This window comes from Callorhinus ursinus, unplaced genomic scaffold (assembly GCF_003265705.2).
Source record: "Callorhinus ursinus isolate GAN/ISIS: 27379988/994484 unplaced genomic scaffold, GSC_fseal_2.0 scaffold48, whole genome shotgun sequence".
NCBI lineage: Eukaryota > Metazoa > Chordata > Mammalia > Carnivora > Otariidae > Callorhinus > Callorhinus ursinus.
In genome coordinates this window covers 9462334-9476957 of record NW_027397110.1, presented here as the reverse complement: position 1 = coordinate 9476957, position 14624 = coordinate 9462334, and the positions used below count along the sequence as shown (strand labels likewise).

The following is a 14624-nucleotide window of genomic DNA, read 5'->3' as shown; positions in this document are numbered from 1 at the left end:
AGTAATTCTACATGAGCATGGTTAGTTTCCTTAAGTCCCCTTTTCCATTCTTGTCCCTTCATCTTGGATGACAAAGCTTGCTTTTTTTTTTTTTTAAAGATTTTATTTATTTTGGGGCGCCTGGGTGGCTCAGTCGTTAGCCGTCTGCCTTCGGCTCAGGTCATGATCCCAGGGTCCTAAGACTGAGCCCCGCGTAGGGCTCTGCTTAGCAGGAAGCCTGCTTCTCCCTCTCCCACTCCCCCTGCTTGTGTTCCCTCTCTCACCATGTCTCTCTCTGTCAAATAAATAAATAAAAATAACAAAAAATAAAAATAAAGATTTTATTTATTTTTGCAAGAGAGAGGGTGCAGGCAGAGGGAGAAGCAGACTCGCCACTGAACAGGGAGCCTGACCTGACATGAGACTAGATCCCCTGAGATCATGACCCAAGCCAAAGGCAGACGCTTAACCGACTGAACCACCCAGGCGCCCTGACAAAGCTTGCTTCTTTGTGAAAAAGAAATGAGTGTTCTCAGGAAAAAGCTCCCTCAATTTCCCCTTCTTTCTATTTGCTGCTTATATACTTCTCTACAGTTGTAGTCATCCTTTCTTCTTCCCTCTCAAACTTTGCTTTTTCCTTCTTCCAACAAGTCCTCTTACACCTTGATGCCTTTGCGCACACAAGTCCCTGTAAACGAAAGCCCTCTTCCCACTGTGTTTGTTCATTTAGCTCCTACTCACCCACCCAGTGTCATCCCTTCTTGGAAGCCTTACCTGATTCTCTGAAACAGAGTGCAGCCTTCTTGTCCGTGCTCTCATACCACCATATATTCCTCTTTGAAAGCACACTGCATCGTAATTTTCTTTTTTTTTTAAGATTTTATTTATTTATTTGAGAGAGAGAGAGAATGAGAGATAGAGAGCACGAGAGGGAAGAGGGTCAGAGGGAGAAGCAGACTCCTCATCGAGCAGGGAGCCCGATGTGGGACTCGATCTGGGGTCTCCAGGATAATGACCTGAGCCGAAGGTAGTCGCTTAACCAACTAAGCCACCCAGGCGCCCTAATTTTCTTTTTAGTTAAGTAGGCTCCACACCCAATATGGGGCTTAAACTCACCACTCTGATATCAAGAGCCACAATGCTCCACCAACTGAACCAGCCAGCACCCCCACATTGTGATTTTTAATTTATAGGTCTCATTCCCCTACTATACTCTAAGTCCTTATTCATCTTTGTAACTCCAGTGCCTAGAAAAGTGCCTATAATACAAAAGGCACTGTATAAATATTGTTGAATGAATAGAGGAGAGGACAATTTGGGTCTCCCTGATCTACACTCTTTTGGATACAGATTTGGAAACACATCTTCAAAGAAGCTATAATTCAAGGAGCTTTTGAAGGGTGTTCTGACAAAAAGGCAAATGTAAAAGGAGATAGAATTTCTCTCTAATTGAAGTAATCCTGTTCCCACCCCATTGCTGATAAGCTAAAGAAGAGCAGGAAGGTGGAGCTTTTAGATGCATAGCCACGATTTTTTTAAGCAAATTATTGTTTGCTGTGACCAATGTGGTACCTTATGCACAATAGGTACTACTGCTTGTTACTGATTACTCTAGGTGAAAAGCCTGAATGTTAAGCATGTTATCTTGGAGCACCTGGGTGGCTCAGTCGTTAAGCATCTGCCTTTGGCTCAGGTCATGATCCCAGGGTCCCAGGATCGAGCCTCACATCAGGCTCCCTGCTCCCCGGGAGGCCTGCTTCTCCCTCTCCCGTTCCCCCTTGTTTGTGTTCCCTCTCTCACTGTGTCTCTCTCTCTGTCAAAATAAATAAATAAAATCTTAAAAAAAAAAAGAATGTTATCTCAAAAAAAAAAAAAAAAGCTATCTCCAAAGGGAGATGATTTTGAATGAACTAAATGGGGAAATACATTATAGAATGTGCAAAAGTACTAAAAAAAATATAGGAAATATATTATGGGAAGAAAAGTGTCCTCAAAAGTGACTCATAAAGAGGTTATACTTAATCAAAATTGATTACCACATACTATAACAACCTTAGCTCTGGGAGAATATCAAGCCAATTCAAATTTTACTTGCTCCATCAAGGTGTTCATGATTCTTTGTAGAATTTATGGCTCTTAAGCTTTCTTATAGGTCACTAACACTTTGATAATTTAATAAAAGATACAGACTCTCACTCAGAAAAATGCACATATGTATATACATGAACTTTTCATGTAAGTTTAGGGGATTCATGGTTTCTCTCTCCTCTGATGTAGATGGGCATTAGTAATAATAACACCTAGGATTTATTGAGTCCTTACTCTGTGGCAGATGCTCTTCTTAACTCATCCAAATATTTCCTTTTGCTTCAATTCCATATTTAGTGAATAACTTTAGATTAAAACTTGAATTTCCTATAAAGGTCTGCTTCCAGGGAGAGAATGCACTGGTCAAGAAACTCAAACGTAGTTACATTTTTCATTGTCAGTAAACTGGTCCTCTGCTCTTTCACTGAGTCTCTTGAGCTTGATTAATGTGAATCTGCCCCTAAGAAATGGATTGGTTCTCACTAGGTGTTATGAACAAACAATGAATCATGGAACACTGCATCAGAAACTAATGATGTAATATATGGTGATTAACATAACAATAAAAAAATTAAAAAAAAAAAGAAATGGATTGGTTCTCAGCAGGTGACCAAATCAAATCTCTGCCTATAAGGCTGAGGGTCCTGAACTCTGGTCAGTTCACCAAGGTAATAGATACATCCCTGCAAAGTTTCTCAACAGCTTGCCAACCTCTCTCCAGGCATAGATGGCCCTGATGTACTGTGTGGTGTATGAGCTTTGGACTTAGACCCGGGTTCAAGTTTTGGCTCACCAGCCAGCCATGTGACATCAGGAAAATTGCTTAAGCATTATAAGTGTCTGTTTCTTTATTTTAAAGGGGGAGTAATAACAGTACCTAACTGGTAGGGTATTTGTAAGAATAAAATGAAATAGTTTAGGTAAGGCATTAGCCCAGTGACTATAATTACCTACTTTTCCAATCCTGACTCAAACATGTATTATCAATGTTACCTTGGGCTAGTTACTTACCTTTATGAACCTCAGTTTCTTTACCTATAACATGGGAACAAAAAGATCTCACCTCTTAGGACCGTCATAAGGACTCAAGATATATTAAAATAACTCATTGAGAGCCTACTACATGCCAGGAGCTGTGCCAGGTCATTTACGTACATTAGCTCTACCTTAGCACTAATCTTGGCACATAAGAGATACTCAATAAATGGTAGCTATGGTTATTTAATTAAACGATTTAGTTAAAACAGCCACTCTTTCAGTGACATGTAGACCAAGAAATTTTCTTAAAGTTTCTTTGAACCTTGAGTATTCTAGCAATTATAACCAAGGCTCGAGGTAAAGTACAAGAAGATGTAGCATTCCGCATCCTTTTAGAGGGCTTTAATTTACGTATATTTCTGACCTAGTAAAACAGCTTCAGAAAACCACCCACATTCCTCCTTCAGCCTATTCTTATTTACTCTTCTTTCATATGTTCTTCTCTTCTTTCCTCCTCTTCTCAGGGGATGGGAGAGTATGATGGGTAGGAGGAAGAGAGAGGCGTGGATATTAGGAATAAAGAGGGGCCAAGAGAGACTGTGTCATTTATCCCCATCTGGTTGAACAGGACATAGCGTATTACATCGTTGAGGGTAAGACCCAGAGCAGCCTGACCTCCCAACTTCAAACCAGCATGCTGGGGTCATGAAGTACAAAATTATGGTGATGGTAGGGCAGGTGATATTTTCCTAGGAGTGGGGTAGGGAGGGTAGCACAGTGAGGTTAAAAGAGCATTAACTCTGAAATCAAAGATACCTGGGTTCAAATCCTGGCTCCTGTTTTTAGTTAGTTAATTAGTTAGTTAGTTAGTTAGTTAGTTAAATGTCCCAGACTTGGCCAGAGGGAGCCCCTTCATTTTTATTTTTTTCAAAGATTTTATCTATCTACTTGTTTGACAGAAAGAGAGAGAAAGAGAGAGCATAAGCAAGGGGAGTGGCAGGCAGAGGAAGAAGCAGGACCCCCGCCCCCTCTCCCCAGAGCAAGGAGCCGGATGCCAAAGCGGAAGGCAGACGCCTAACCAACTGAGCCACCCAGGCACCCCCAGGCTCCCATTTTTAAACTGGATGATTGAGCAAGTAGATACTCTGAGCCTCTGTTTCATCCTTTTCAAATTAGGAATAATAATAGTATCTACTTTAACTACTGGTTGGCGTAGGGACCTTCAGGGGCCCGCACAAGGGCAAATTGGTATTGTTCCTGAGGGACAGCTGGAACTCCTGGTACTTTGGACCTGCTGCAGGGTAAGCTTTTGGATGGAATTTTTGAGAAGGGGTCTATTGAGGAGAGAAAGGCTGAGTGAACATGCCCAAGAATGAGGAAGATTCTTTGAGATTAGGGGAAGATAGGGAAAGAAGAGTACTGCAAAAAGAGAAAATTTGGGGGAAAGAAGAGACTTTTTTTTAATATTTTATTTTTAAGTAATCTCTACACCCAATGTAGGGCTTGAACTTACAACCCTGAGACCAAGAGTTGCATGCTCTATCAACTGAGCCAGCCAGGCGCCCCAAGAAGAGATGGTTTTTGAAAAGGGCTATGTTTAGGGACACCTGGGTGGCTCAGTCAGTTAAGTGTCTCACTCTTGATCTTAGCTCAGAGGTCTTGATCTCAGGGTCATGAGTTCAAGCCCTGAGAGTTCAAGCCCTGTGTTGGGCTCCACATTGGGCATGGAGCCTACTTAAAAAAAAAAAAAGTAAAAAAATAATAAGGGGTATGTTTAAGAAGTTTTGTTAAGTAATCTCCCACCCTGCCATTTTCTCATAAAATATGCAGAAAAATTCTGGGGTTTGGGGGAGGGGCATAGAGTGTAGCAACATTCTGAGACTGGCTTCATAGGAAGAAGAGGGAGGCCCAAGGAGGCTGAGTTGGGGTGATGAGCGAATTATACAGATAAAACATAAAAGCACCTCGCACATGGTAAGCAATCAATAAATATAAGACCTCTTAGTCTCTTAATGGAGTTCATATAGTTTATTTTTACTTATTCATTTTTAAAGTTTTTCTTTTATTTAAGTGGGGCTCGAACTCACAACCCCCAAGATCAAGAGTCACGTGCTCTTCTGACTGAGCCAGCCAGGTGCCCCTGAAGTTCAAACAGTTTAAATGACTTACTCAAGGTCACCACGCTAGTGAACTTGACTTAATGTTTCTTCTTTAACTATATTGCTTCTTAACTTACACAAATGATGTTGGATCAGTGGGTGACACCCTTAGAGAATAAACTGACTGCACATTTACAAGACTGCAAATGTTCTAAGATGACTTTTTGTTTTAGCTAAACAAATACACAAAGTAGGTGGCTACATCATGGTCTTATTTGTCACTCATATTATCTGGCCTGGTGTGGAGCTTCACTGGCTGATACTTTTCACTTTTTATCTCCAGGCCTTCATCAACTGGATCATTTTAGTTCTAAAATCTGTATCTGTAAGCCTCGTCTAGGAGCTAATGCCCTGCTGTATCATACAGCAGCTCCTCACCTCTATAATTTTGTTCCTTTTTAATACGATGTGCCATCAAGTATAATGCATGGGATATAAGCCTCAATTATTGTCAGCATACTTGGGGACTCATACCAATTATAGTGATATTTCTCTGACAGGTCCCAGGCAAGCTGCAGCTTGGAGTTCTTTAACACTGAGAAACAAAGATTTGCTTTATGGGAGGTTTTCTAATAGCATTTGAGATTCTTTAGTTTAAAACTGTACTGTTTTTATTTCTTTTTCATTTAGTTGTGGTAATCTATGTGCTTTGTATAAAGACATACATTTAATTTATATTGTTATAATTTAATATACTTTAGAATATACTAATTATAATTATAGTGAACCTTGATTCCTCACAATTTGGCTTGGTGGAGATGAAGTTTCAAAGCAGAGTCACCCAAGAAAAGTCCTAGCCTTTGCTATCTTGTCTGGCTCTCAGCTCACTTCACTATAAATCTCCCCTCTCCAGCTCCTACAATTGTTTCTTTCCATCGTCTCTCTATGTCTCCTTTCATTGTTTTATTGGAGTCCATTCAAAATGGTTTTACTCTTTTTTAAATTTTCTACAAATATAAGAAAAAGAACCCCTATCTGACCTAATTTCCACAGATTTCCTTTGCCTTCTAACCCCAGATAGACAGTTTTGGTCTCTGCAGTGTTCCCTCCCCACACCTGAAGAAAGAACATTGCTCTTTAACTTGTACTGTTTTATTTGAATGCAACCCACTTCCTCCCTCTGAGCCAATGAGTCATTTTCTCTTTTTAAAGTGAGCCCTGAAAATCTTCCATTTCTCTTCAGTTTAAAATTATTCTCTTTGTGAAGTACTTTATGTCCTGTGTATGAAAGACACCCTATAAAACAGAGAAGATTGCCTTAACTACTCAAGGACTACAGACAATGTCTGACCTACCAAGTCTTCACAATTCTGAGTTAAACGGACATCATTTATTTTCTTCTTTAGGTAGGCAAGGCACATTGTCTCTTTTGTGCACAAGTGAATTCCCAGAATCTTGATACGTAGATTTTTAAAAAGTATTTATTGGCTGAATAAATGATTTTTCCCCCTCCTCAGTCTTTTTAACTTGCTTAATACCATTCATGTAATTAATATTTTTCACATTGGAATCTCCTGTGATTAAGTAGAAAGTACTCATAAAAGGGTATTGAAAAGTGAGATATACATATTGCAGAAGATGTAGCAATACTCTTAGTGTTAGTGTAGAAAATGCCTGAAGTGGGGTGCCTGGCTTGTTTGGCCAGGGGAGCATATGATTCTTGATCTCAGGGTTGTGGGTTTGAGCCCCACACTGGGTAAAGAGGTTACTTAAAAATAAAATCTTTTAAAAAATAAAAAAATAGGGGTGCCTGGCTAGCTTGGTCAGTGGAGTGTGGAACGCTTGATCTCAGGGTTGTGGGTTCGAGCCCCACATTGGGTGTAGAGATTACTTAAAAATAAAACCTAAAAAAAAACCAACAAAGAAAATGCCTAAAGAGAGACATGTTCGTTTCAATACAACTTACAAAATTTACATTGGCATATCAAATATCTTCAAACACATATGTCAATGACCCATTTATCTGCTACTAAATGATGTATTGTCTTGGTTTTAAATAAAACTATATTGCAATCATTAGGGTAATAATTGATTTAAGCAAGAACCTTCAATGGATGCTAAAACCAATTGGTGAGAGCTTATTGCAGAACATAATATTTCCAGGCATCTCAGATTACTCTTACATACCCCACAAATTACTTATTTATTATAAAGGTGAAAAGGTCTTCTACAATGGGGAAATCTTGTGAACACCATCTTAATCACATGATCAAACTTCACATCACTAATAATGGAACAAACCGCCATCGTATGCCTCCTGATATGATCTGTGGAGAAGGCCATAATATTGCTTATGTAATTTTCCGGCCAAAAGTGTTTAACATTTTAAATAATGAGGAAAAATACCCTCCAAATTGAGGGACATTCTGAAAAACAGTTGGCCTGTGCTCTTCAAAACTGTCAGTGTCATAAAAGCCTAACAAACGCTGAAGAGCCGTTCTGATTAAAGGAGACTAAAGGGGCAAGACAACCAGCTCCGTGTTTGATACTCAATTAGTCCTGAATCAAAAACAAAATTAAAAAACCCTGGCAACTATAACAGACATTTCTGAGATAATTGGAGGTGCTGGAATATAAATGTATATTAGGTAACACTAGTATGCCAGCGTTAAATTTCTTGACAGTGATAGTTATACTGTGGTTGTGTAGGAGAATGTTCTGGTTCTTACAACAAATATGCTCAATTATTAAGAGAGGAAGTGTCATAATGTCCATAAATAATCCTCAATGCTTCAGGTGGAAAACCTCTCAAATGGTTCACAAAAAATACACACATATATATTTGAGTATGTGTGTGTACGTACGGAGAAAGAGAATTTACACACATGCACACACATGGACACACAAACCACGAGGGAGAAAAAAATGTGGCAAATGTTTACAATAGAAAAACTTAGCTGGATGATATATGTATATTCGTTGTACTAATCTTGCAACTTTTCTCTGGTTAAACAATTTTCTAAATAAAAACTTGTTGGAAAGATTGAAATCATGAATTCAGGGTTCTTTTGATTGCTTATTCAGATACATAATGCTCAAAATGTTTGATGGTGGCAACTAATCTTTCTTTGAATTTTCTGTTTTCATCATCCTACTTTATTTAGCTCTCCTTGCCTTTCTGTTCACTGCCATCTGTCAAGCAGAGCCATCAATAAGTATGTGATGTGCACAAACACCTCAACAGATTCTGAACATGCCTAAGTGAGAACTGAAATTGTTTCTTCTAACAGGAGACTTCTCTCATAGGACCTCTTATAAATGTATCTCTTGTATATCCTGCACAGAGCCTCCTTTTTTTGTTTTTAGGCTGATAGTTTATCATACTGAATAGAAGCCATTCATGTATATGGAATATAAATTTTTATCTTTTTCTTTTTGCCCTCCAGTATCTTTTTAGCCCTAGACAAAAGAGGAGCCCAAAGCATCTCTAAAAATGGTTGAACTATTGCTTTATTCTATAAAGAACTAGAGAAAAATAGACTCTGGATAACAAGTGATATTTGCAATTATGAAGTAATATTCACTGTGCAATACAGTGATTTGTGATATATTTGTGCCCACATTGGGACTGATCATTTTGGAATTATTTTCTATTCTTCACTCTAACCCTTTTGATATTAACCTTTGTGAAATACAAAAGCAGAATATTGGGGCTTACGTCATAGTTGCTCCTGGATCAGCAGTCATTTGATTGGTCACAAACACAGCCACGTTATATTCTGCATCAAGAAATAAAATTAAGAAACTAAGGGAATAGCAATATAAAAAGTTCATTGCTTTGATTTCAGAGTTTAGGAATACTGTGCTATGAATTGATTTTACAAACAATATTACATTCCAATTTTTTCATTGATAACATAAATTAATTTATTTAAAGTTATTATTGTTATTACTATTTAGGTACTTATCGTATTAGAATCAGTATTTTGGTTTAAAAAAAAAAGAATTGCATTCCCATGAAGGTAATTTTATTTTTAAACATGTATTGCCTCCTGACATTATTCTGAGCTTCTCTGCAAAGCCTACTCAACAGTCACAGATGCTATTCCGATAGCACCACTTATTTTAAAAATCTACCTTCTGAGATTTTTTGGAGTCGTGACAACATCTGGGCCAATTTTTGCTGCCGTTCAGCCAACTCCCCACGACCGCTGAAATCCACTCGAAAAAGTGCCATTATTGAATCAATGATCTGCACAGGATTAATGTAAAAATAAATACGGAAATGGAAAGAAGAAGTTAATTTGGATTGGAATCAATAGAAGAAAAATAATATGCGAAATAGCTCTGTGAGGGAGTGGTATTTAAAAGCTTGTACCAATAGCTTGAAGATGCCAGCCTCTTCATGGAACTTGGCTGCTACATAATCAAGTAGCTCCATCTGATGTTCACCTGGTGGGAAATGCAGTGAGAAAAATGTTATAACAGCTAGAAGAAGCAGAGGCTAAGATCATTTATGTTCTTGGAGTCAAGGAAAAGAGAGTCCTAAAAGAATTTTCTTAATTGTTCATGGCTTTATTAAATATGATTTCACATTCTGCCTTAGCATGCATGCCAAATGCTACATTATCCAAAAAGAATGTTACTCTCCATTTCAAAGACAAGAACAAGAAATCATTTGAGGGCATTTTAGTATCTCAGGGCTTGCCAGATGATAAAATCTGTGGACTGACTAAATAAATTTGGAGGAAAGCAAAATGAAAAGAGAACAGAACAGCATCAAAATGTTGTAAGTATCATTCAAATAGCAAATCAGTGCTGCCAACCTTAAAACAGCCCAAGCATCCAATTACATGGGGCTCTTACTAGTATATGCACGTGCATAAAGGACATTGTCCAGTACTGCATCATGGTCTACACTGAAGCGGTCAGCAATGTCCCGAAGGCGATCTGGACGGCTGGAGTATGCCAAGATTAAGGATCCAATAAATCAATTCCAAAAAAAGTTTAGAACAACTACAAAAAATAATACCTTAAGTAAGTAAACTAACAGAGAGGCAAACATCGTACCTGCAAAGGTATTCTGGAGGATGCTAATAATCACTTAAAATCTGTATCAGATTTTTCTTTTTCATAAGTACCCAGATTAATAAATAACTTAGTTAGTGATAACAGTGATAGAAATGACGAGGCAGTGATGAATTTAAATACTAAATACTCTAATCCTTACAATAACTTTGGAAGCTAGTTGTTGTGGCCTACATTACATTTTACAAATGAGGACACTGACAAACAGAGATTAGGCAAATGACTCAGAATTATGTAGCAAATCAGTTACAAGAGAAAAACTAAAAAATAAGATTTGTGACTCTCTTTTGATCTCAGTTCTGTAAAAAATAGATCTATTCTAGGAAGATAATATCACTGAATTATAATTCAAGTCACTTCAAAGTGAATTAATTCACTCTCTTTAAACTCTTCGCTTGTTTAATATGAAGTAATTTAATATACTGTTAACCATGAGTTGCCAACAAATGATAAATTTGACTACATAAACCAAAGGAGCAATAAGTAATTTCAAGGATCATGGGGTGCCTGGCTCAGTCATTTGAGTGTGTGACTCTTTTTTTTTAATAAATTTTTAAAAAAATTTTTTTAAGATTTATTTATTTATTTATTTGACAGAGAGAGAGAGACAGAGAGAGAGAGAGGGAACACAAGCAGGGGGAGTGGGAGAGGGAGAAGCAGGCTTCCCACTGCACAGGGAGCCCGATGCGGGGCTCGATCCCAGGACTCTGGGATCATGACTTGAGCCGAAGGCAGACGCTTAACAACTGAGCCACCCAGGCGCCCCTCGAGTGTGTGCCTCTTGATCTTGAGGTTGTGAGTTCGAGCCCTACATTGGGTGTAGAGATTACTTAAAAATAAAATCTTAAAAAAAAAAAGGAATTTCAAGGGTCAGAAGGAAATTATCGACCTATTGTTTTTGGTTTGTTTAGGGTTTAAAATCTCCCTTCTTCTAAAGGACTGTGTTAGCTTTCTGAAACTAGTAAATTCATAGGGAGGCACATTCAGAGTACCTGCAAAGGTATTTTTGAAGATGCTAATAATCACTTACATCCTATCTAAACTATAAAGGCGTAATCAACATTTTTTTTAGGTCTTTGGTGATCCCAAATATGCCTACAGTATTCTCTGAAGTGAAGTGAGCTAAAATAAAATCCATGTCTGTGTTCTCATTTCACTTTGTTTACAGTGTTTATATAGTACTGATCATACTGTAACTGTAAAACGAGGACAAATTACAATTTTATTTGTGATGTTTACAACTAGCTCCGGTATGTGTAGAAGTGGATTGTCTTTACAATTCCCCAGCCGTCTATATCCTAATGCACTACACGTGTTCTTTCCTTCAGAGCTTCAGTGACAACCACTAAAATCTTCCATTGCTACTGAGTATACCCAGTAGATGTTTTTGGTGAACAGGTCAAAGACGGCAAAGACTTGGAAGACACAGTAAAAATGCTTTTCAGTATTTCACTTTTTACAGAACATGGTTACTATGTGACTGAAAGTGTAAAAGTTGGGCTTATGCTGAAGGGAAGTTCAAATCAATTTATAAATATTTGTTAACCGATTACTATATGGAATTGATTACCATTTTAACCAATTACCAATGCTTTGTGGAAGACCTAAGGAGTCATAAAACAATCCACATTACAGGTAAATAGAAAACATAATTAAGAAGGCAAACTATAAACATATAAAAAGGAAAATATCAAGAGAGAGCAGTGTACATGTAAGAGAAACTAGAGGGGCGCCTGGGTGGCACAGTCAGTTAAGCAGCAAACTTTTGGTTTCAGCTCAGGTCATGATCTCAGGGTCCTGGGATCGAGCCCCACAATGAGCTCTGCACTCAGTGAGGAGTCTGCTTGAGATTTTTTCTCCCTCTCCCTCTGCCCTTCCCCCTGCTCATGCTCTCTTTCTCTAAATAAATAAAATATTTTAAAAAAAGAAAGAAACTAAAGGAATGAGAACATTCCACTGGGGCTCTTGAATGTCCTTGTCCGCCCCCCCCTCCGGCTATCCTCCCTACTCCTTCTTGCATAAGACTTGGCTCCTAACTGCTCCTCTCTACCATTCTTGATAAAATCCAAATTGCCCAAACAGTGGCTGCTCATCTGCAAGAACCATTCCTCCCTCTTCAAGAACCATTCTTAATCAACTATTTCTGAAATGAGCTGAACTCCAGCTGCGCTCCTCTTGCTACCGCCCTATGTGGCATTCCACCCTCCTTCCCCAAGTTTGGAGTCTCCTTCAGAGTCTTCTTAGGCTATTTCCAAATAAAGTCTTCTGCACATGGCTCTCTGTTTTTTTTTTTTTTTTCTTCTAAGACGGTATTTTAGGTAGTAAATTCTATAACAGATTAAGAAGGACAAGGTTTTTTACGTTGGGTAATTAGAGAAGATTAAAAAAGGCAGGCCTTCAAAGGAGAGCCTTAAAGGATTTGTATGATTCAGAAGGATAGGGATAGACAGTAGGGATAGACTGATCAAATACCCAAGGAGGATAGAAATATACCATGCAAATTTCTCTGACTGGCCAGATTCACATTTAAGAGCGAGAGCAAAATACAGTCATTTTCAGATTTGCTAGGGCTCAAAGCTTACCACCCAGATTACTTTTCTGAAAGAATGACTTGAGTAGGTACTCCGATAAAACAAAGATACAGGAAATAAAATTAGGGATGCAAGAAATCATAATGACCAATTATAATGACTATCTTTATAGTTAAATCTAATTGCTGATGTACAATGTTTTCATGTTTTAGAGACAATAATACTGGACTAGAACAGATTGGATCCCTTTGCCTCTAATAGTGGTAATAGTGAGGAAGGAGCTTGGAGAGCTAGGCTGGGGCTTCATTGTGACTGGCCTTACACACTTGTGCAAGTCTTTTCTATTGTTAAAAACAATTTCCTCTGGGGCGCCTGGGTGGCTCAGTTGGTTAAGGGACTGCCTTCGGCTCAGGTCATGATCCTGGAGTTCTGGGATCGAGTCCTGCATCGAGTCCTGCATCGGGCTCCCTGCTCAGCAGGGAGTCTGCTTCTCCCTCTGACCCTCTCCCCCCTCGTGTGCTCTCTCTCTCTCATTCTCTCTCTCAAATAAATAAATAAAATCTTAAAAAAAAAAACAACAATTTCCTCTGAACCTGATACCTCAAAATACTGTATTTCTTCTTCTATTTGTTGGTTAATAACACACTGGCTCCATTCTTTACTGTTTATTTGCAACAAGCTTCCATCATCTTCCTTTACTGCAAATGCTCTCTTGGATTCCTAATTTCAGACTTCAGTGATCTTTCTCAGTTTGTGCCTTCTTTCTCTCTTCGTGGAACAGTGCTACTACACTTTTCTTCTTGAAACTTTCCTTTTGCTCAGCTTCTACAACCAGATTTCCTCCTGCTTCCCCTGTCTCTATGGCATCCTCTTTTTTAGTCCCACTTCCTAAACTTAGGCACACTGGGAAGTTATGTTCTCAGTTCTCCTCTCTTCTAAGTTCTCTTGCCCTTCTGTTTATTCCGTCTATGTCTCTGGCCCTACCCCTTCTCAGAGTCCAACGTTTCCACCTGCCATGTGGATGTCCTCCTGTTCATATTTAACACACTGAAATGAAACACACCTTTTGTCTGAAACACGATCTTCCCAATTCTGTCTTTTAGCATCATTATTCTCCCATTATAAGACAAAAAAACTGACAGTAGTTTCTGAAACCTCTCTTTCCTTTGTCTACCAAATATAGTCATCAAGTCCTATCAATTTTCCTCCCTAATATTTCTTGTCCCCTTTTTCTTTTTAAGATTCTTATTTTTAAGTAATCTCTACACCCAACATGGGGCTCGAACCTACAGCCTTGAGGTCAAGAATCACATGCTCCACTCACTGAGCCAGCAAGACGCCCCTGTCCTTTTCTTTTTATTCTTCCCGCTTCCAGCCTAGCTCAAGCTCTCGTTACTTGCCTAGAATATCGCAAAAGTATCGATTTATACCCATCATCTGATTTTGAAGCCCTTCATAGCTAAGACCCAAATCACCTTTCCAGCCTTAATTCTGAAACATCTCACATTTCAATTAAACTACAATTCTTTCTGTGACCCAGTAAGGTTCTGCCTTTTTCCCTTCCGTGCTTTTGTTCTCTTCTTTCCTTTCCCTTTATTTTGAACCATGACTTTGAGTGAGTCAACAATCTTCTTCCTAACTATTAAGTACCTCTGGAGAAGTAAGAGGATTAAAAACAAATAAAATAGGGGCACCTGAGTGGCTCAGTCGGTTTGGGCGTCTGCCTTTGGCTCAGGTCACGATCCCGGAGTCCTGGGATCAATCCCCGCATCAGGCTCCTGCTCAGCAAGGGAGCCCACTTTTCCCTCTCCCTCTGCCTGCCCTTCCCCCTGCTTGTGCTCCCTCTTTTTCTCTCTCTCTG

The 14624-nt window shown here is 38.8% G+C and overlaps 1 protein-coding gene across 6 annotated transcripts in view; it reads right to left on the bottom strand.

Moving 5' to 3' along the window:
• DMC1 (DNA meiotic recombinase 1) overlaps positions 1-14624 on the bottom strand; it is a 39918-nt gene that overhangs the window by 12661 nt on the left and 12633 nt on the right. For 3 of the 6 annotated variants that reach the window (XR_012375344.1, XM_025881759.2, XM_073882830.1), the window contains exons 9-12: positions 10011-10102; positions 9523-9596; positions 9282-9396; positions 8863-8923 (exon numbers count right to left, since the gene is read on the bottom strand). Coding sequence is in view for 5 of the 6 variants with exons in the window: in XM_025881759.2 (XP_025737544.1) it covers positions 8863-8923; positions 9282-9396; positions 9523-9596; positions 10011-10102 (342 nt within the window). In the remaining variant the exon portion in view is untranslated. Of the gene's footprint in view, positions 1-7353; positions 7472-8862; positions 8924-9281; positions 9397-9522; positions 9597-10010; positions 10103-14624 lie in introns of those variants that run through there. The other 3 variants (XM_073882831.1, XM_073882833.1, XM_073882832.1) reach the window with 2 other exon arrangements.